Source organism: Chiloscyllium plagiosum, chromosome 17 (assembly GCF_004010195.1).
Source record: "Chiloscyllium plagiosum isolate BGI_BamShark_2017 chromosome 17, ASM401019v2, whole genome shotgun sequence".
Taxonomy (NCBI): Eukaryota; Metazoa; Chordata; class Chondrichthyes; order Orectolobiformes; family Hemiscylliidae; genus Chiloscyllium; species Chiloscyllium plagiosum.
Genome location: NC_057726.1, coordinates 68330681 through 68353474, shown reverse-complemented (window position 1 = coordinate 68353474; position 22794 = coordinate 68330681). Strand labels below are relative to the sequence as shown.

Below are 22794 nucleotides of genomic sequence, written 5' to 3'. Positions count from 1 at the left end.
ACTGTGGACAAGGATATGGAAGCTAGAGAACTTGGGGTAACAGATAGTGATATCTTGAAAATTGTCCCTATTACAGAAGAGGAGGAGCTGGACGTACTAAAATGCATAAAGGTGGGTAAATCAGGTGTACCGTAGAAGTTTGTGGGAATCTAGGGAAGAGATTGCAGGGATTCTTGCTGAGATATTTATATCATTGATAGCCATGGGTAGGTGTATGAAGACTGGAGGTTGGCTAATGTGGTGATATTATTTAAGATAAGAAAAGCCAGGGAATATTGATTGGTGAGCATGATGTCAGTGGTGGGTAAGTTGTTGGAGGGGCTTCTGAGGGACAGGATTTACATATACTTGGAAAGGCAAGGACTGATTAGGGATAGTCAACATGACTTTGTGTGTGGGAAATTGTGTCTCACTAAATTGACTGAAGTTTTTGAAGTAGTGATGAAGACGATTGAAGAAGGCAGAGCGGTGAACATTGTCCGTATGGACTTCAGTAAGGTGTTTGACAAGGTACCACATGGTAGACTGGTTAGCAATGTTAGATCACATGGAGTACAGGGAGATCTAGCCATCTGGATACAAAACTGGCTCGAAGTTAGGAGAGAGGGTGGTGGTGGAGAGCTGCTTTTTGTACTGGAGTCCTATGTCCAATAGTGTACCACATGGATCGGTGCTGGGTCCACTGCTTTTCATCATTTACTAAATTAGATTACTTACAGTGTGGAAACAGGCCCTTCAGCCCAACAAGTCCACACCGCCCCGCCGAAGCGCAACCCACCCATACCCCTACATTTACCCCTTACCTAACACTACGGGCAATTTAGCATGGCCAATTCACCTGACCTGCACATGATTTGGATGTGAATATAGGAGGTATGCTTTGTAAGTTTGCAGATGACACTAAAATTGGTGGTGTAGTGGACAGCGAAGAAGGTTACCTCAGATTACAATGGGACCTTGATCAGATGGGCAAATGCGTCGAGGAGTGGCAGATGGAGTTTAATTTAGATAATCTAGATAAATGTGAGGTGCTAATTTTGGAAAGGCAAATCAGGGCAACTTATACACTTAATAGTAAGGTCCTGGGGAGTATTGCTGAACAAAGATGACTCAGGATGTAGGTTCATAGCTCCTTGAAAGCGGAGTCACAGGTATAGTGAAGAAAGCAGTTGTTATACTTGTCTTTATTGGTCAGTTCATTGAGTGTCGGAGTTGGGAAGTCATGTTGCAGCTGTGCAGGATATTGGTTCAGTCACTTTTGGAATACTGCATTCAATTCTGGTCTCTCTGCTGTTGAAAAGATGTTGTGAAATTTGAAAGGGTTCAGAAAAGATTTACAAGGACGTTGCCAAGGTTGGACGGTTTGAACTATAGGGAGATGCTAAATAGGCTCGGGCTTTTTTCCCTGGAGCATCGGAGGCTGAGGGGTGACCTCATTATATAATGAGGAACATGGATAAGGTAAATAGTCAAGGTCTTTTCCCCAGGGTAGGGGTGTCTAAAACTAGAGAGCATAGGCTTTGGGTGAGTGGGGAAAGATTTAAATGGGATCTAGGGGGCAACTTTTTTATGCAGAGGATGGTGCTGCCAGAGGAGGTAGAAGAGGCTAGTACAACTACAACATTTAAAAGGCATCTGGATGGGTACATGAATAGGAAAGGTTTAGAGGAATATGACCAAATGCTGACAAGTATTAGGTTAGAATATCTTGTCCACATGGATGAGTAGGACCGAAGGGTCTGTTTCCATGCTGTTTAACCCTATGACAGGATGTTATTTTAAATACACTTAAAACATATAAATCAGTTTTCATGGAATGATGCAATTTGATGTTACTTTGTCATACCTCCGATTGATTGTGTTCACGCCCACAGCTTGGAATTCGATGACACGTGTGTTGGGGTCAAGGGTTACCCCTGCAGGAGCGCCCCTTGGGCCACTTAACTCAGGGTTACGCCTGTTTCCGCTGATGTAATTAGAGTCTTCCAGCTCAAAATGGCAGAATGGGAGGAGACTGCGGCCCTTCACGGCTACCACTTGGTCCTGCAACCCCGCCTTCAAATTTGGAATGCTAAGGGAATAAAAGGAACAGAAAAATTCATAAATATGAAAACTTTTCCTCATGTGCTTGAACATTTTGCAATTAGTAAGTTCTGTGCAATTATTGAGAATTTTAGCACCTCCAAAGTTTCCTCTGAAATAAAATATGAGCGTGTGTGTGTTCTGCTCATACATCTATGTGTGACTCAGTATCTAAATATGATTCCAAGCATTTGTCTAGCCTGATTGCCAATGTGTGTATGTCAATATAGTCTTCATCCGCGCGACTGTATATGTGTGTGTCTGTATGATTGCATGCGTGTCTATATCTTTGTGTATCATAGCGTGTAAGTGTCTGTGCATCTGTATCTGCGTCAATGTTTGTATGTTGCTCTGTGTTTGCCTGTGTATGTGAATATATGTGTGTGTGCGCATGTGCGTGGGTGAATTTGCTTGTGTGCGTATCTGTCTGCATGTATCTGCATTAGTGTATGCCTGCTTCGCTTTTTCAGAGAATGTGGGTCTGACAATATTAAAATGTGGCTGGATACTATAAATGAGAGGAATGCACACAACATGCAATACAGTCCAGAAGGTCCCTGTGATCTCATGATCCGAGCATTTGTTAAAATGTTAAATGCAGTCATAGTACAAAGGTGTGTAGATGAGCGCAATGCATTCGACATATCTACTTGGGCTTCAGCAAAGCTTTTCATAAGAGCCTGCATGGGAGATTAATAATGAACTTAGGAGCCAATGGAATGCAAGGAAATTTGGCAAATTGGCTACAGAATTAGCTGAGTGGCAGAATGTGATGGATGAAAGATGTTTTGGTGACTGAAACCCTGTATCCAGTGGGATTCCACAGGGATCGGTATTGGGGTCCATGCTGTTTGCGGAATACATAAATGATTCAGACTATAATGTTGCAGGTTTGATCAGTAAGTTCACAGATGATACAAAAATTGATGGGGAGGTAAATAGTGAGGAGGACAGCCTTAAATTACAGGAGGATATAGGTGAGCTGGTCGATGAGCTGATCAGTGGCAAATGGAATTCAATCGGATAAATTTGAAGTAATGCACGTGGCAGGACTAACAAGGCAAGGAAATATATGATGAATGGTGCGACTTTGGGAAGCACCAAGGATCAGAGGGACCTTGGTGTCTGTGTTCACTGGTCCTTGAAGATATCAGGGCAATTGAATAAAGTGGTTAAAAAGACATGTAGGTTACTTGCCCTTATTAGCTGAGGCATAGACTTTAAGAACAGAGTAATACTGGTGGAACTGTATGAGACATTGATTAGGCCTCAACTTGAGTACTGTGTTCAAGCCTGGAATCCACAGTGTAGGAAGAATGTGACAGCATTGAAGAGGATGCAAACAAAATTTGCCAGAATGTTGCCTGGGGTGGAGAATTTCAATTATGAAAAGAGATTGGACAGACTGTAGTTGTTTTCCTCAGATCAGAGAAGATTGAGAGGGGACAAGATTGAGTTGTATAAAATTATGAGGGGATACATGAGGCACAGAGAGTTTGGATGGGGTCAGTGACGCGGGGAGGGGGGGGGGCAGAGATTTAATGCAGAAACTCTCATAACATTTAAGAAGTATTTAGTAGTCCACTTGCAATGCCAAAGTAGACAAGGCTATGGGCCAAATTCTGGAAAATGGGATTGGAATAGTCAGATGATTGTTTTTGATCAATGGGCTGAGGGCTCTTTCCTGTGCTGTATATCTCTACGATTCTATGTGATGAGGTGATTCCCCTGCGGTCGACTTGGCTCTTGATAGAGGCTGTCTCAATCATGTGTGAAGAACAATCATGTTGGGGAGGAATAAGTGGGCTGAAGTAAAGTGTGGAAGTGTTACCCCGGTGCCTTCAGAACAGATGGAAAGATGAAGTGAAATGAGAAGATGTACATGAGGCACACACAATGGGTGCTGAAAATCTTGCTGAATGCGATAATTTTGACACCTAACGTCAGCAGGTGCTCGCTATTCAACTAATCCTGTGAACCTCATTAACGATTCCATTTAAATTTGCAGCCCATCTTCTTGCCATAGGCTTTCTGGAAAACCTTAACTGTACAGCAGATTTAAAACACATTAGACCAGCACCAATGAGCAGCTGCTATAAATAAACTGCAGCTTTCTGAACCTCCTAATAATTAATTAGGACAATGCAGGTTAAACTCTGCTCACTTTTAGCACTTGAAGTAATTATCAAACTTTAAACTGCAGAGCAGAAATTAAGTGTTAAGAAATGTGCTGAGGGATAACTTATTTATAGTGCTAACTTGGCTCACACTAGCTTCCAGTCGTGGCAATGCAAGTATGTAATTTCCCAAACCACTTAATCACATCAGTCATGATTCCCATCACCAGGCAATTCTGATAGAATTTTTAAAATGCAGACAAGTGGGCTCAAAGCTTTCCCCAGGAGAGTGCACTATTCTCTTCTATATCTATATCTATGCTGGAAAAATAAAATACAAATAAGTCAACCCTAGAAAAACACTGGGGCAATTTTCAGACTAGTTGCTTCCCCTAGGAAGAGATGACTTTATTCGAAACATGTGGGCTCCCACCTTGCTTAGTATACCTAGATCAATCAATAAGGACACTAGTGCAGAAGCTCTTAGCCAGGATATTGGTGAGTCCTGACATTCGATAAGAATTTGGCGTTTAAAAGGCACATGATATTGGATAACAGGGCCCCTCATTTATGATGCAGATCAGTTAACTTGACAGATTTTCACAAATAACAGAAGAACTCCATGCATTGTAGTGGTTGTCACCCTTAAAGATCAGCAACATGGGATAGTGTATGGAAGATACAACATTGGAGTGCATCCCTTTTTCATCCAGAATCAGGGGAGCAGTGTTGAATTTCAAAGATCAAGCTTTGGCCTAAAGCACCTCAAGAAACCAATGAACAGAATTTACGAGATGGGTGCAGTTAATCGCACTCCTTGACTAGGGATCCTATTCCTATCATCTTGGGATACTTTCAACCAACTTTTACCTGCAGATGAGTGATGCCTCAAACTCGCCAACCTCCAAGGGGATAAACTTGACTTTGAATTCCTGTGTTCCCATGGCTGCGATTGTCCCGCTGCATGGCTCCACTGTGAATGGAGGGCTGTCAATATTAATGGAATCTCGGGAGGAGATGCTTTCGATGCCACTGTTATATCTGCTGAAAGCCTGAGTGCCCTTGCTGGTCGAGAGTCCAGCCAACTTGCTGGCTGAAGCTGTATCTGCAAACACAGGAAAAGTTAATATGGAACTGTCCCAATACACCAAACAATTTCATCATCATGAATCATAAAATTCCTCAGCGCATTTATTTTGGTATTAATCTCATTTCATGCCACCAATCAAATGGAGAAATTCTTTTATAGAGTTTCATCTCACAGTATTTGGAATATGACTAGTTATTTTGAAGCACAATAACTGTCATGAAAACCATTTACACATGGCAAGACTATCGATTACCAATCAATTTCTTTTTGCTCTTTTGAGTGGAGGGAGACTGTTGGTAAACAGACTGGGAGGATTCTTTATCCAGTTGAATAGTGGGACTTGCACCTATTCCACTGGACTAAGGGAAATGTGGCTTGGTTTAATTCTAAGTTAAGAGAGACATGCTAACAAATTACTCCTTTCTTTCAGTTGTGTTAATATTTTTATATTTTAATTTTAATAACAAATCCAGAAATCTGTCAGACAGCTTAGGAAGCAAACAACATTGGAGATCACACAAAACTTAGAAAAGTATTACACAGGTGAGAAAGATGGTAGCAGACTTCAGGGGCATCATGGTGGGCAATGGAATTGGACGAACGTGGGATAGATGGAACTTAATGTCAAGAAGCACCCCGAAGAACAGTGGCCATTGCTGGGATTGCATGAAGTCGACAGAACAAGGTGACGGGAGTTAAATCCAGAGATATCCTCATGGGGTGAGGACAGGGGGCTCACTGGAGGGAGGGGAGGGGTGCTTGAGGAGCTTGGGAGTCAGGTTGCAAAAAAACAGGGAGGAAAGGTCAGACCTTGGCGGACCCAATACTAATTGGGATAATCATATTATAAAGAGTTTCAACGGGGAAGATTTCTTAAAATGTACACAGGTTGGCTTTTCATGTCAATATGTAGATGGTCCAACAAAGGACAGTGCAGTGTTGGACCTAATTCTGGCATTCGAGGTGACAGTGGGAACATTTCAGTGGTAATGACTATGACACTATATGTTATAAATATGTAATGGAGAAGGAAAAAGCTGGTCTGCAAAAAGGATTTTGGATTGGGTTAAGGCAGATTTTATTTTTAAAATAAGATCTGGCCAAAATAGACTGGGAACCGCTGCTTAAGGGTAAATTTATAGCAGAACAATGAGAGGCATTCGAAAAGATACTGGAGAAGTACAAACCCAACGTACTCCCTTTTAGGTAAAATGTTAGAGCAACAACTTCGGAGAAACTCAGATGTCTAGGAATATTCAGGTCTGGATTGAAAGGAAAAGAGAGGTGTATAACAGGTACAAAGGGAGGAAAACAACAGAGACCCTAGAGGAGTATATGAAGCGAGGGGTGGGGGGGGCGGGGGGACCTCTCAAAAATCAATTAGGAGAGCAAAGGGGAGCAATGTGAAAATACTAGAATCTCAAGAAATTCTACAAGTATTTCAAGGGGAAATGAATAACCAAGGCCTATTAGGGACCAAGGGGGATTCTGTGCTTGAAGCTAGAGAAGACTGGTAACATGTTAAGTGAGCACTTCACGTCTGTCTTTATTTGGGAGAAAGAGAATTTGAGAAGATGGATTGTGAAGTTATTGAGCAGACTGATGTAAGAAGTCGGGAGGTGTTGGAGGTTTTGATGGATTTAAAAGTGGACATATCCCCAGGTCCGGATGAGTTGTATCCTGCTGTGGGAGGCAAGGGAAAAAATTACAGGGGCCCTGACCCAAATTTTTAAATTGTCTGTGGCCGCACAGCAAGTGCCAGAGGACTGGAGGACAGCTACTAAGCTTCCAGCTAATGTGGTTTCATTTTACAATAAAGGAGTAAAGGTAGACCTGGGAACTAAAGACCAGTGAGTCTCATGTCAGTGGAAGGGAACCCATTAGAGAAAATAACAAAGGAAAAGAATTGCCTCCACTTTGAGAGGCAAGGTTTGATCAGGGAAATCAACATGGCTTTGTCAGAGATAGATCATGCCTAAAAACTCTGGTGGAATTTTTCAAGGAGGTAACCAAGTCATTGAATGAGGGTAGAGCAGTTGATGTAGTTTAGATGGATTTCAGCAAGACCTTTGAGAAGGTCCCATATGGGAAACTAAAAGAGGTCAAAGCATATAGGATCCAGGGTGATTTGGCAAGGTGTATCCAAAATTGAATTAGTGACAGGAGATAGAGAGTTGTGGTAGAAGGCTGTATGACTGGAGCCCAGTATGCAGTGGCATGGCTTAGGGATTAGTGATGGGTCCCTTATTATTTGTGATATTCATCAATGATGTAGATGAGACTGTGGGGGAGATGATAAGCAAGTTTCTGGATGACACAAAGATTGGCTGGCTGGTTGGCATTGAGGACGAAGATATTAGATTACAGGAGGAAATAAATGGATAAGTCAGATGGGCAGATCGATGACAGATGGAATTTAACTAGGAGAAAGTGAGGACTGCAAAAGCTGGAGATCAGAGTCTAAAGTGTGGTGCTGGAAAAGCACAGCAGGCCAGACAGCATCCAAGGAGCAGGAGAATCGATGTTTTGGGCAAAAGCCCTTCATCCGGAATGAGACTTGTGGGCCAGGGGGCTGAGAGACAAATAGGAGGGGGGGGGGAAACGACAGGTCAAGAGGACGATGCCAAGTTGGAGGTTTGGGACTGGGATAAGGAGGGGGATGGGGAAATGAGGAACTGGTGAAATCCACATTAACTCCATGTGGTTGCAGGGGCCCAAGGCAGAAGATGAGGCATTCTTTCTCCAGATGTCGGGTGGAAAGGGTTTGGCAATGGAGATGACACAGGTCCTGCATGTCCTCAGTGGAATGGGGAGGGAATTGAAGTGTTCAGCCACAGGGCCGTGGGGTTGGTTGGTGCGGGTTGGAATTTAACCATGATAATATCTGTTGACGCATTTTAGAAGAAGGAACAATAGAAGGGAGTACTCAATCAATGCCAAGATACTAGGAAGCATAGAGGAACAGAGGGAACTTGGGGTGCTGGTCCACAGATCCCTTACAGTGAGATGACATGCTATGAGGGTAATTAAGAAGGCATTTGGGATGCTTGCCTTTATCAACCTTGGCATAGATTATAACAGCAGGAAAGTCACATTGGAGCCAAACAGGACTGTGGTTAGTCCACAGCTGGACATGAGAAGGAAGAGATTGCACTGGAGGGGTTGCAAAGGAAGTTCACCAGGACTTTCCCTGGGATGGAGCATTTTAGCTATGGAGAGGATCTTGATAAGCTCAGGTTGCTTTCTTTAAATCAGAGAAGGCTGGTGGGTGACCTGATAGAGGTGTGTAAGATTACGAGGGGCATGGGCAGGGTGAATAGAAAGGTGGCATACGCAGGGGCATAAGTTAAAGTGAAAGGCAGGACGTTTACATGGAATTTGAGGTAAAGCTTTTTCACCCAGAGGATAGTGGGGATCTGGAATGCACTGCCTGGGACGTAGTTGAGACAGGCAACCTCACAACCTTTAAAAAGTATTTGGATGAACATCTTAAGTGTCACAACACTCAAGACTGCAGGAAAGTGGCACTAGAGTGGGCAGCAGTACACTTTTAGAGGTACAAACCTGTGTGCTGTTTTATGCTATAACCCCCTAATCAGGAAAAAGGTGTCATAAGGGAGACACTTACCAACTGTACTCATCGCAACCAAGGCCAAACAAGCTGACATACACCCCCTCCACATGCAACCCCTAAAAGCACCTCACCCACCCCGACCGAACCTCCTTCCTGATGATCTCTTTCACCTGTCTAAAATTGGTGGGCAGTCAGAAAGGAGTCCTTCAGCAGACATTAATTGGTCTCTGAAGGACCTGCATTGGGTTGGTGAGGCTTTCCCTTCCAATGCTCATGGACCAGAATATGTTGTTGCGAGATTAGGCTGGCAACCAGAAAGGGCATCCACAGGATTGTACAGGCCTCCCCACCAATAATCCTGCTGCCAGAGGATTGTAATGTCCTGCCCCACAATTTTAACTGTGGGGCAAAGGTCTCAGAGAAACTAATATGCCTCACTGTAGAGTGAGATAAATTCAAAAAGCTTTATTATTAGTCAATCCCTTCGATTCCTGTTCTGTGTTCTGATGTCAGTTCCACTCCCTTATGCTGTAGACAGAGCACCTTGTATTTTAGATAAGCAAATGGTACACACAGTGCAATATGGTTCCTCAAAGATAAGAAATGGAGCATCTAAAATTTCAGAATAAATACATTGCAGTAGAATGGCAAGAACTATTCTTAGTTTCCAGATGTCATTGGTTCACTCAGAGATCTAATTGAAATTCAAGTAGTGATTGTCCAAGCTCTCTAAGAATAAAAGTTAAAATAAAATGAGAGTATAAGAAAATAAGGAATTAAGAGATGAGCTAGAGAGTCCGATAAGGAAAATGAAGAGGACACACAGCAGAAATAAAATTCACAAAGCGAAAAGTAATAAAGTATTTCAATAGATGAGAATTGCTCTCTCAGACCTCTGAGACAAGGGAGGATTGCTAATTTATGGCTGTTGTCAGAAATAATGAAGATATTTTGGAAGTACTATACAATAATCATTGTTAACATACTGGATATAAAATAGGAATATATAACATGCCTGTGCAATGAGCAATGCTCTGATGGATAAGGGGGCAATTTGGGATAATTAAAAAAATACCTGCTTCGAGATATTATCACACAACTCTGGAGCAGGTGGGACTTGAACCCAGGCCTCCTGACTCAGAGGCAGGGACACCCATCACTGTGCCAAAACAGCCCCTCACTGTACATTAATCCTGTAATTATTTTGAATTATGTTGTACGATTCTTCCAGCACAGGTGGGACTTAAACGTGACTCACACTACCACTGTGTTGAAAGAGCCCTACAGGATTGCACATGGTATTCCCAGGTAGTATCTCATCCAAGTACTAACCAGGCCTGAGCCTAAGATTAGCTTCTGAGATCAGACAAGACTGGACTTTTGCAGAGTACAGGTCATTCCATTATAACACACATTTCGTTAACACAAATCCACTGTAATGCGATTAACAAATTGGGGACACAGTTTTTGACATTGACATAGAATCCCTAGCGTGGAAACAGGCCCTTCGGCCCAGCAGGTGCACACTGGCCCTCCAAAGAGTAACCCATCCAGACCCATTCCCCTACCCTATTACTCTACATTTGCCCCTGACCAATGCACCTCACCCACTGAACACTAGGGGCAATTTAGCATGACCAATCCATCTAACCTGCACATCTTTGAATTGTGGGTTGAAACCGGAGCATCCGGAGGAACCCACATAGACAAGGGGAGAATGTGCAAACTGCACACAGTCAGTCCCTGACGCTGTGAGGCAGCAGTGTTAACCACTGAACCACCGTGCTGCTCCTTTTTGAAGTGTGAATTTTTAAAACGCGCGTTAGCTGTAACGCGATTTCACTGGCAACACTTCAAGTGCTGTTTCAAAAGTGCGATTTTTATATAACGCGGGCTGCATGAAAACACAGCTTTCACATTATATAAGAACTACCTGTATTACGGTCATAGGTGAATAAATTATTGAAGCCAAGCTAACAGCAATGACCTGAATGAAATGTTCCCAGGTCGTTCACAGGAGTGTTATGAAACAAAAACGGATACTAAGCTATGTATAAAGATCTATATTAGGGCAAATAGCCAAAATCTTGATTAAGAGGTAGTCAGTTTGCAGAAGACTAAGCCATCACACCCCAGCCTTCCACCCCAGAACAGACTCCTCACCAAAATCCCCAGATACCTTCTTGTCAACCCCACAACAGATTAGAAGAGACTCTTTCTCCTTCCCACCCTCCAGATATCTCAGTGCCCTTGACACACACACACGCTCACCCTCTCACTCTCTCCCCCACTCCTGTCCTCTCACTCAAACCTAACCATCCTAATCTCACCCTTAAATCCACTCTCTCACTGCTGCAAATCCTATTCTCTCACTACTCTCTCAGCCCTGCCTCTGCACTTTCACTCCTCATGACCCTACACAGCTACAAGCATCCTAGCTCTCCCTGTGCAGGTCAATTGTCTATCTCATGCTTCTCCCCACGTCACCCCACTCCACCTTCTCACCCCTGTCATTGCTCCCCTCTGACTCCCTCTTACCTTCTGTCATTTCCCTTCCCCAACTTCTTCTGACTGCTGTCCTCTTCTCACTCCTCCATTTCCCCGTTCCCCAGCTCTCCCTCCTTACTCTCTCGACGTGCAGGTTAGGTGAATTGGCCACACTAAATTTGTTGGTGACATCACTCCTGACCCTATAACCACACCCACCCCAGTGGCAGCCTCTGTCTCCACTCCCAGCTCCAGCTCCAGCCCCAGCCCCACCGCAGGTCCTAGCTCCCAGCCCTGTCATGTTTTTGCTATTCCCCTAGACCTCCCCCTTACTGAGGGTGAACATTCAGTCCTCAGCAAAGGCCTCACATTCATCCCTCTAGGCTCCCGGATTAATGACTTCAACATGCATCGTGACGTTGAACATTTCTTCCGCCGCTCCTGCCTCCAGGCCCACTTTTTCAATCAAGAGTCCCGCCCACCCATCGAAGACTCCTTCGCTAGCCTCCAACACCCCCCACCCACCTGGACACACCCGTACTGGCCTGTCACCCGCCCTTGACCTCTTCATTTCTAACTGCTACCGTGACTTAGACTGCCTCAACCCTTCTGCCCCCCTCACCCACTCCAACCCAAACCCCAATATCACCATCAAACCAGCGTACAAAGGAGTGGGGCGGGGGGGGGGGGGGGGTGGCGCTGTGGTAGTTTGGAGCACTGACCTCTACACCACTGAGGCCAGGCGCCAACTTGCAGACACCTCCTTCTACTGCCCCCTCAACCACGACCTTACCTCCCATCACCAAACTATCATCGCCCAGACGATCCACAACCTCATCACCTCTGGGGACCTCCTATCCACAGCCTCCAGCCTCATTGTCTGTGAACCTCACACCGCCAATTCTACCTCCTACCGAAGATTCACAAACCTGACTACCCCAGCTGACCCATTGTTTCAGCCTGCTCCTGTCCCACCGAACTCATCTCTGCCTACCTTGACATCGTCCTATCCCCCTTAGTCCAGGAATCCCCACCTATGTTTGGGACACCACCCACGCCCTTCACTTCCTTCAAGACTTTGGTTTCCCCAGCCCCCTTTGCCTTATCTTCACCACGGACATCCAGTCCCTGTACACATCCATCAACCACGACGAAGGCCTCCAAGCCCTCTGTTTCTTCCTCTCACGCTGACGCAACCACAACCCTTCCACTGACACCCCCATCCTTCTGGCTAACTGGTCCTCACCTTAAACAAATTGTCCTTCAAATCCTCCCACTTCCTCCAAACCAAAGGGGTAGCCATGGGCACCCGCATGGGCCCTAGCTGTGACTGCCTGTTTGTCAGGTACGTGGAACTGTCCATCTTCTGCAGCTACACTGGCACCATTCCTCAGCTTTTTCTCCGCTACATTAATGACTGTATCGGCACTACCTCATGCTCCTACAAAGAAGTTGAAAAGTTCATCAACTTCACTAACACCTTTCACATCGATCTCTAATTACCCGGGACCATCTTGGACAATGCCTTCCCCTTCCTGGACTTCTCCATCTCCATCTCCAGCAACCGACTAACCACAGACATCTGCTACAAACCCAGCGACTCCCACAGCTACCTGGACTACACCTCCTCCCATCCTGCCTCCTGTAAAAATGCCATCCCTTCCTCCCAACTGCTCCGCCTCTGCTGCATCTGTACCCAGGACGACCAATTCTACCACAGAACATCCCAGATGGCCTCCTTCTTCAAAGATTGCAATTTCCCCTCCCACGTGTTCGATGATGCCCTCCAACACATCTCCTCCACTTTCCACACCTCCGCCCTTGAACCCCACCCCTCCGAATGCAGCAAGGATAGAAAACCCCTGGTCCTCACCTTCGACCCCATCAACCTCCATATACATTGCATCATCCTCCATCACTTCCACCAGCTACAAACACACCCCATCACTAGGGACATATTTCCCTCCCCACCCCTATCAGTGTTCAGGAAAGACCATTCCCTCTGCGACTCCCTTGTCAGATCCAGATCCACCCCCACCCGCACCAGCCCTCATTCCACTCCTGGCACCTTCCCCTGCCACCGCAGGAAGTGCAAAACTTGCACCCCCTCCTCCTCCCTCACCTCCCTCCAAGGCCTCAAAGGATCTTTCTACATCGGCAGATATTTACCTGAACTTCCACAAATGACATCTACTGTATCTGTTGCACTCGATGTGGTTTCCTCTACATCGGGGAGACAGGATGCCAACTTGTGGATCATTTCAGAGAACATCTCTGGGACACCCGCACTAACCAACCAAACCCACTGCCCCGTGGCTGAACATTTCAACTCCCCCTCCCACTCCACTAAGCACATGTAGGTGCTGGGCCTCCTCCATTGCTAAACTCAAGCCACCTGACACCTGGAGGAAGAAAACCTCATCTTCCGCCTCGGGACCCTGCAACCACATGGGATTAATGTGGATTTCACCAATTTCCTCATTTCCCCTCCCCCAACCTTATCCCAGTCTGAAGCTACCAACTCGGCACCGCCCTCTTGACCTGTCCATCGTCTTTCCCATCTATCCGCTCCATCCTCCTCTCTGACCTATCATCTTCTCCTCCTACTTCATCCACCTATCATATTTCAGCTACCTTCCTCCCAGCCCCATTTATCTCTCAGCCCCCTGAGCCACAAGCCTCATTCCTGATGAAGGGTTTTTGCCCGAAACGTCGATTGTCCTGCTCCTAGGATGCTGCCTGACCTGCTGTGCTTTTTCAGCACCACACTCTCGAATCTCATGCAAACATTGCCTGTAGTATTCAGGGATGTGTAGGTTAGGTGCATTAGTCAGGGGTAAATGTGAAGTAATAGGGCAGGGGAATGGGTCTGGGTGGGTTAGTCTTCGGAGGATTGGTGTGGACATGTTGGGCCGAATGGCCTGTTTCTGCACCATATGGATTCTATAAGAGGTAAGCTTTAAGAGCATATTAAAGAACAAGAATGAGGTACTGAGGCAGTGCAGTTTCAGGAAGAAAGGTTCTTGGTATTTGAATGCTCAGGGACTAGGGTGGAGCAGCTAAACTTTTGAGTGTTCCTGAATTAGAACAAATACACTGGTGGGATGAATGGCTGGAGGAAATTACAGAAATACTAAAGGGTGAAACTACAGAAGGGCTCGAAAACAAGGGTGAGAATGTTAAAATTAAGACTCCTTCAGAGGAGAATCTAGAAGTGGAGGTATGGATTCAGAACAAAGGAGTCAGATGAACTGAGCCTTTTTCTCCAAGAAGGTTGCAAATGTTTGGAATTCTCTACCTTTGAGAGCAGTGGAGGCAGGGTCACTGCAGGGCTGAGCTAGACAGGTTTCAAGGAGTTCAAGGCAACAGACAGGAAAGCAGATTTAAGGCAGAACTGCGGATGCTGGAAATCTGAAACAAAATCATATATTACTGGGGAACCTAACTGGTCTGGCAGAGAAAGTAGAGTTAATGTTCACGTCCAGTATTTCTCTACACAGAAGCTGCCAGACCTGCTGACTTTCTCCAGCAATTTCTTGATTTAAGGCCACAATTTGAATATTATTCAAAGGGCTGAATGGCCAACCGCTCCTCATATTTCTCATGTTGTTCTTATTGGGTGCTGTTTAATCGGGATACAGTGTGTGTCAGCAAACACATGGTCAACAAGTGAGGGGGGTATGGTGTGAATGAGGACAGGAGCTGCAGGGTTTTTTGGAGAACCTCAAACTTATTAACATTAAAACATGGGAGATTACCAGGGGTTTGCTGGACCAAGTTTAGAGACAACGGAGGTATGAATGAGGGTTTGAGCAACTGGTGAACTGAGACAAGGGGAGCATTCAGCCAATATTATGGAGGTGGGAATAGGAGGATTTAATGATCAGCTGAATATATGGTTGGAAACTTATTCAGAGTCAAATATGATATCAGGGACAGCAAACCATCTGGTTCAGTTGTAGACACTTAGTAGGAAGTCAGTGACTTTTGAATGGAGTGTGAATGTGATTGAACACAAATCAATGGCTTCCTAATATTTTACTGGAGGAAAAAGGCAGGTATAAAATGTTGTTCAGGAAATAAGGGTTGGAACTGGAGAATGGTTGATGCAGAACCACCTTTAAATAAAGAATGAGCTTATCTGGGCATTTACAGAACAGTTGGCTTATTATCTGATGTAAGTAAATTTTAGGATATTCAAGGTTGGTATTGCTACACACCTGAATGAAATTAGCTAGAAGCAACACTCCAAATCTCAAAAGAACAATCATGCCTCACAGACGTCTGCTTTGATTAAGATGTGGAGGAGCCGGTGTTGGACTGGGGCGCACAAAGTTTAAAAAAACATCACACAACACCAGCTGATAATCCAACAGGTTTATTCGGAAGTACAAGCTTTCAGAGCGCTGCTCCTTCATCAGGTAGCAAGTGGGGCAGGATCACAGGCCACAGAATTTATAGCAAATGATCATAGTGTCAATCCAACTGATGCGATGTATTGAACAAACCTGGTGTTGTGTGATTTTTTTGCTTTGTTTACGGAAGTTCCAGACAGGCAAATAAGGAAATGCAGTGGGTGCAATGGATGTAGATTTTCAGAAAATTCTTGACAGGATATCAGAGAAGATACATACTAGGAGGTCAAGACAGCTTTTCAGAGTTAGAGTCAAAAACACTGCATCTGCTGGAATCCAAAGTAGAGTGGCTGGTAGCAAGCGGTAGTATCCTTAGAGTTTAGCCTTATCATTACTCCCATTCACTGTGTCAATCAAAGGGATGTATTCCCCAATGGAATGCTGTTGGAGTTTTCAGATCACAGTAAACTGGAAGATATAGCTATTTCCTTTGAAGACCACAGAAGCTGCAAAGAGGCATTAGGGGGAATGGGTCAACAGGAGACGTAGCAGATCCCACAATCTTCCTGACACACCCTCACACCCCCATCCCTAACAAGTTTTGAGCAGGGATAATGGATGATACCTCCCATAATCACCCTGACTCCAACTTCAGGAGCCAACTGAGGCCCTGAAGTAGCAAATTAAGGATGATAAGGAGCCTCAAGCTAAAAGTAGTAGGCAAGGATCTCACCACGTAGGCAACCCACAGAGCAGCACTTGTCAGGTTCTTTTCAATACGGGTCAACCCAGATTTCAAGTAGCACTTGAATCTACAAATTTCTAACGCAAAGATGAGATTACTGAGTTATGGACAGGGTATTGCAATGAGAAATGAACATTGCCAACATAGGACCCTCTTTCAAATGGAAAGGATTAGACTAATTCTAACCCCTGAAAATGTGTTGCTGGAAAAGCGCAGCATGTCAGGCAGCTTCCAAGGAGTAGGAGAATCGACGTTTCGGGCATGAGCCTTTCTTCAGGAAAGAGGAAAGTACTTGAAGTACACTTTCCTCATTCCTGAAGAAGGGCTCATGCCCGAAATGTCGATTCTCCTGCTCCTTGGATGCTGCCTGACCTGCTGCGCTTTTCCAGCAACACATTTTCAGCTCTGATCTCCAGCATCTGCAGTCCTCACTTTCTCCTAATTCTAACCCCTGTCAATGCTCTAATGGATTGTAATTTCTCTGTGGCAGCAATGGAAATTTAACAATCAGGAGAAGGTTGTGTCAAGATGTGGTTTACCATTGGTCCCTTCAGGGACTGCTTGTCCAGGAGACAGCAAACCTTTCTTAGGGTAGGTGCGTAAACCTTGTTCTGCCGCCACCATCTTCCAGAGGTACTCCAGTGCTCCAGGGCCCTTGTTTATGACTTGTATCCTAAACACAAGATACAATACTTTGATTACTTTGATTTGTAACAGGATAGATCAGATAGTCATGCTGTTCCAAGTACATCTTCATTCCAGCCTCTTATAAGAACATGTTTTCAATATACAGATGTCCTGCCTATAGAAAATCATATATACGGCACTCTTGTGGCATTGGAGTAGTGTCCCTACTCCTCGACTGGGAGGCCCAGGTTCAAGTCTCACCCTATCCAAAGGTTTGTATTAACATCTCTGAACAAGCTGATTAGAAAAATAGGTTAAACAGAAATAAATAATAAATAGAATACAAGATCATACATGTCACCTGGATGGAGAGCCGCATGAACACAAGTATCTTCTAGGAAGCAGATATCCTGAGCAGGAGTGTGGTTATTCTCACATGGTAACTGAACTGGACAGGCCATTGCATCAAGACACTGAACACACACCTAAAAAAGGCTCTCTACTCCCAGATCACAACTGGCCACCAGAGAGGTCACGGGAAAGATTTCAAAGATATCACAAAAGCTTATTTGAAGAGAACTGGCTTTGACTTCAACAGCTGGGAAGAGTGTACACTTGGCCGCCCACAATGGCATGCCTTGCTTCACCCAGGCCTAACTGGCTTTGAAGAAGAGTGGACAAAGGTAGCCAAAGATGTGGGTTTAGAGGGATATGGGACAGGTGCTGGCAGGTAGGACTACATTGGGTTGGGATATCTGAAAATGTGTTGCTGGAAAAGCGCAGCAGGTCAGGCAGCATTCAAGGAGCAGGAGATTCGAGGTTTTGGGCATGAGCCCTTCTTCAGGAATGAGGAAGGTGTGCCAAGCAGGCTAAGATGGTTGGAGGGTTCCTAGGCGGAAGATGAGGCGCTCTTCCTCCAGCCGTCGTGTTGCTATGGTCGGCATGGACGGGTGGACCGAAGGGTCTGTTTCCATGCTGTACATCTCTATGACTATGACTCTCTGTGAGAGGGACGAGTTCAAACATGGATGCAACCATCATTGATGGCGGAGTTAGCAACAGACTAACTTACGATGTGAAATGTGGGTTTTGTTTTAACAATATTTCTCACTTAATTTAACTTTATTCATGTTTCCGCCTCCTTTACTGCACACCAACTTCACCTCTATCTCTCCTAGCTCTTACACTCCTTTTTCTCACATCCTTTTTTTTTTCTTTCTCTCCCTCTGTTTAGTACCCTTACCTTGCCAAGTGACTGCCTCGTTCTGAGGGACTGTCAAAAGAAAGAGACACCCATCTCATTACAATAACATAATGGTTATCCTGGAGAGGGAACAAATAGCAAAAACACTTCCAGTAATCAAGAAGATCAGAGAAAAGATTCCAAAAGTTTACTTCTTTCTTAAGGAAAGAAGACTGGGAAAAAACCCCAGAATTATACAGCACCTTTTCCGACATGGAGGCAGGGCGAGGGGATCCCAAAGCAAAGGGCTTTACAGCACATTGGGAACTTTCTCAAGATGTGATGCAGGAATGTGCAAATGAATTGCTGCACAGCAACAAACAGACAGCATTGTTACAATGGCCACATGGTCTCTTAGTGATATTGGTTAAAGGACAAAAATTAGGCAGAGGAAAGCAGCTTTGGTGGTGGGTTGGGATTAGTGTTAGATGGCAACTAACATGCCATCAAGAAAACATACCCAATCACCCACCAATTAGCTCAGTGCTTACTGTCTGACAAACCTTCAGATCTTAAACAGTGGTGATTCCTATTTTTTCTGAAGTTCTTCCGAATTACACATCAAGTTCTGAATGTTTTATTTGATAAGCAGATAGCACAGTTTATTTCAGTCACAGGTGCTGCCGTGCTTGATTGTTCAAAAAGATAGCCAATCTTGTAATGAGTTGCCAAGGGCCACCAATAACATTGCTGATGTAGATAGCTCCACACACTGTTACCACTACCACATAAATGAGGCAAGGAAATGTAATTCCAGGAGCCAGCTAGAAAGACACAAAATACCCAATAACGGAAGAGACAAACAGAAAGGAGCAGAAGATGCAGAAAAAGAGAGGACGCAGACAAGAAGAGGCAGAGGACCAGGACAATAGGAGTAGAAAGAAACAAGTGGAATAGTGAGAAACAAATTAGGGAGCAGGAAATTTGAATCTTGAGGCCGGTGGGAGGGGGGTTTGGACACCAGAATGGACAAAAAGAGAAACAGGATGAAAAGCAGGTTGGTATCATCCTTTGCAACAGGCTGCAGTGCCATTGACTGTTGATCAGATGACCACTGCTGTCTTCAAATCTCAATAGTAACTAGGATTTCACAACTTGTACACAGGTATGGAGAACAATTAAAGTTTTCTAGGGTGAAAAGGAAATTTGTTTAATATATAAATGATTGCTTTTGATGGTCTGCAAATATCATAGGAAAAACATTTTAAATTGGAAAGCGCAGTGAAAAGGAAATAGATTTTGATGACACAGCACTTGCAACACAGACTGTGACACTTCCCTCTTTGGAGTGAGAGAGGAGAATAATTGGGTGAGTTTACCTGGGAAAAAACATGGCCTTTCTTGTCACCTCAGCAATTAAGTTCCAGGGTGAGAGGTATGTTGGTGCCTTGCTTCCTTAATAAGTGAGAAAGGTCACTGGTTTCCTGATAGGGAAACCATGGCGACCTGCCTGTCATGTTAAGAGTGGGGGTCTCCAATCGTCCAAATCTGGAGGCAATCTGAGATATGGATGGAGGTCAAGAGGGTGGCCTCACAAAACCACATTCCTTCCTCTTGCCTCTGAACTCTCTGATCCTCCTCTCCTCACGACCCCACCTCACAACAAGAGAATTAAAGCACTTACCTTCTCATTGCTGATCCTTCAAAGAGTTGGGCTGGACCAATGGACTTCAGGGCCAGAAGTTATCACCCAGCCTCAAATTGACTAGCAGCAGTACTGAGCTAATTGGTGAGTAATTGGGCAAGGTTTCTTGGTTACATGTTAGTTGCCATCTAACACCCTCCCCACCCCCATCACCAACACCAACACAAGCAAAAAGATGGGGAAATTCCATCCACCGTCTAGTTCTCATCTCCATATTACTGAAAAGCTAGTGATAGCTAAAGAAATGTCTGAAAGGTTGATACAAGATATAAAAGGCCCTTTGACTATCAAGAGATACCAAATAGCCAGGGATCCTTTCTCTAGAAAAAGGAATTTTAAATGCTGATCTGAGAAAAATATTTTAAATTATGACGGATTTGATAGGTAGATTACAGTTGCCTCCACTATACTCGATGCCATGAATACATGCTATCCACAAAAAACATCTGAAAAGAAATTCAGGAGAAATATCTTTTCTTAGACAGTGGTGAAAAAGGAAACTTGCTATCAAGTGGAGCGGTTGTGGTAAAGAACATTGATTCATTTAAAGGGAAGCTGGATACACACATGAGAAAAGAAGGATATGCTGATGAGGTTAGAGGAAGCGAGTTGGCATTATGCTCATGTCGAGTATAAACAAAGAAATGATTTACAGATTGACCACTAAATGACAGACAGAGTCATCAAATAATCATGTCAGCTTTCTTTCTCACAGAAGGGAACATATGGAAGCATATTCACGCAGGCAGTATTGATAAATTCAACAGAGAATTCTATGAATTTCCAAGAGGGAGAAAGGATTAATAAAACAGTCTATCTAAGGAAAAGTAATATTTCTTGACCGATTCTGGAACATGATGAGCAGTATATCTATGAGATCATAATGATCACGAGTGTCTTTTGTACACTGCAATATTCCAGAACATTGTAGAAATATTTCTTCAACATTTGCAATGAATCAGCACACTCACACTGTGTGGGCAAGAAACACTCTCCAAATGTCTGCAACCATCTTCAAAAGCAAACTCACCTGAGATCCAAATTAATTCAATCTTTAATTATCTTATCATCATGTCTTGCCTGACCTATCCAACTGAAATCGTGATGGCTGCTCTGGATCTTGCTGATGCTTGACAATCCTTCAGTAGATTACAGATTAGATTAGATAACTTACAGTGTGGAAACAGGCCCTTTTGCCCAACAAGTCCACACCGACCCACCGAAGCGTAACCCACCCAGACCCATTCTCCTACATTTACCCCTTCACCTAACACTACAGGCAATTTAGCGTGGCCAATTCACCTGACCTGCACATTTTTGGATTGTGGGAGTAAACCCACGCAGACACGGGGAGAATGTGCAAACTCCACATAGAGAGTCACCTGAGGCGGGAATTGCACCCGGGTCTCTGGTGCTGTGAGGCAGCAGTGCTAACCACCGTGCCACCGTGCCGTCCACTATGAGAGAACTGGGATCAGACCTCTCATCCATCACAGAAATCAATGCAGACAATAACTCTGTAGAATGTCTTCCAACTGAGAAGTTCCGACTGCAGCTTTTCTCAAACATGACATAGCAAGCCACAGGCCAACAGGAGGAAGATCAATCAAATGTCAAGGAAAGCTTTTCACAGGAGCAGTAATTCAGACACACAAACTCAGGCATAGTGAATGATTCTCAGACTCACCCATGTGGGTTAGCAAGGATATGTCCTGAACACACAAGTACAGGAGTGATCTGTTAACAATGCTGATCAGTTGAGAGGCAGCACATTGTGTCATTCAGCAGCATAGTCCCCTCATGGTACTCTCCTGGAGTTTTACAGACTCCAGCATCCCCTTACTTTCCACTAATACAGTCTGTCTTTCCTGAAGTAACCTTGAATTGTCAAAAGAATAGTTGAAAACATAAGTACGTTTTGGGTTATGAAGCAGGTTAAAGGTTTCCCGTTTTTCAGAAGCCTTATGACAACCCTTTAGGTACTGAACACAGACAAAGAAACTGAAATGGAACAATAGAATGCTAAATAACTGGAGATGACATAGCATTTAGTGTTGTTCTGAATCAAGAGTGTACCGCATTTCGTTATGGAAATAGGAACAACTAAAAGCTGCTGACTTGTTGGGTTTCTGACAACAAAAGAGGGAAGGAAACAAACTGAACACACAAGGACAGAAAGCCCTAGAAAACCTCAAAAAAGACAAAAACATCGTTCTATTACCTGCAGACAAAGGTCAGCTCACAGTCATCCTGAACAGAGTGGACTACATTGAGAAAGCCAATGCACTACTCGCAGACACCAACACCTACCAACAGGTGGCGCTAGACCCAACCCCCACAACTAGGAAACAAAATGACATATCTCCGAAGAAAATTACACAATTCCGGACAATTAAACAAGACAGAATTCCAGAAAATGAAACCTGAAGGGACCAACACCCCACGATTCTACGGACTACCAAAAATCCATAAACCAGGAGCCCCCCTCAGACCTATAGTCGCATTACCCGGAACGCCAACTTACAGACTGACCAAAGAACTACACGCAAGACTGAAATACTAGTAGAAGAGTCACAGCACTCCATCCACTCCACCCAGGAATTCCTAAAAATCATCAAAAACACCAAAATAGAGGAAGACGAAACAATCATCTCATTCGACGTATCAGCACTGTTCACCTCCATCAACATCGACCTAGCAAAGGAAACACTCACCACACTTTTAGAACAAACCATCACACAAACACACACACACCCCAACCACCATCAATCGCATTACCAACGAAAACATCATGAAGCTAGTGGACCTGTGCCTCACCACCCACTTCAC

The 22794-nt window shown here is 44.4% G+C and overlaps 1 protein-coding gene across 2 annotated transcripts in view; it reads right to left on the bottom strand.

Annotated features, from left to right (window-relative positions):
- hydin (HYDIN axonemal central pair apparatus protein) overlaps positions 1-22794 on the bottom strand; it is a 915145-nt gene that overhangs the window by 102633 nt on the left and 789718 nt on the right. For both annotated transcript variants that reach the window (XM_043707374.1, XM_043707375.1), the window contains 3 exons: positions 16990-17123; positions 5070-5304; positions 1847-2071 (listed from right to left, as the gene is read on the bottom strand). In XM_043707374.1, coding sequence (XP_043563309.1) covers positions 1847-2071; positions 5070-5304; positions 16990-17123 — 594 coding nt within the window. The remainder of the gene's footprint in view (positions 1-1846; positions 2072-5069; positions 5305-16989; positions 17124-22794) is intronic.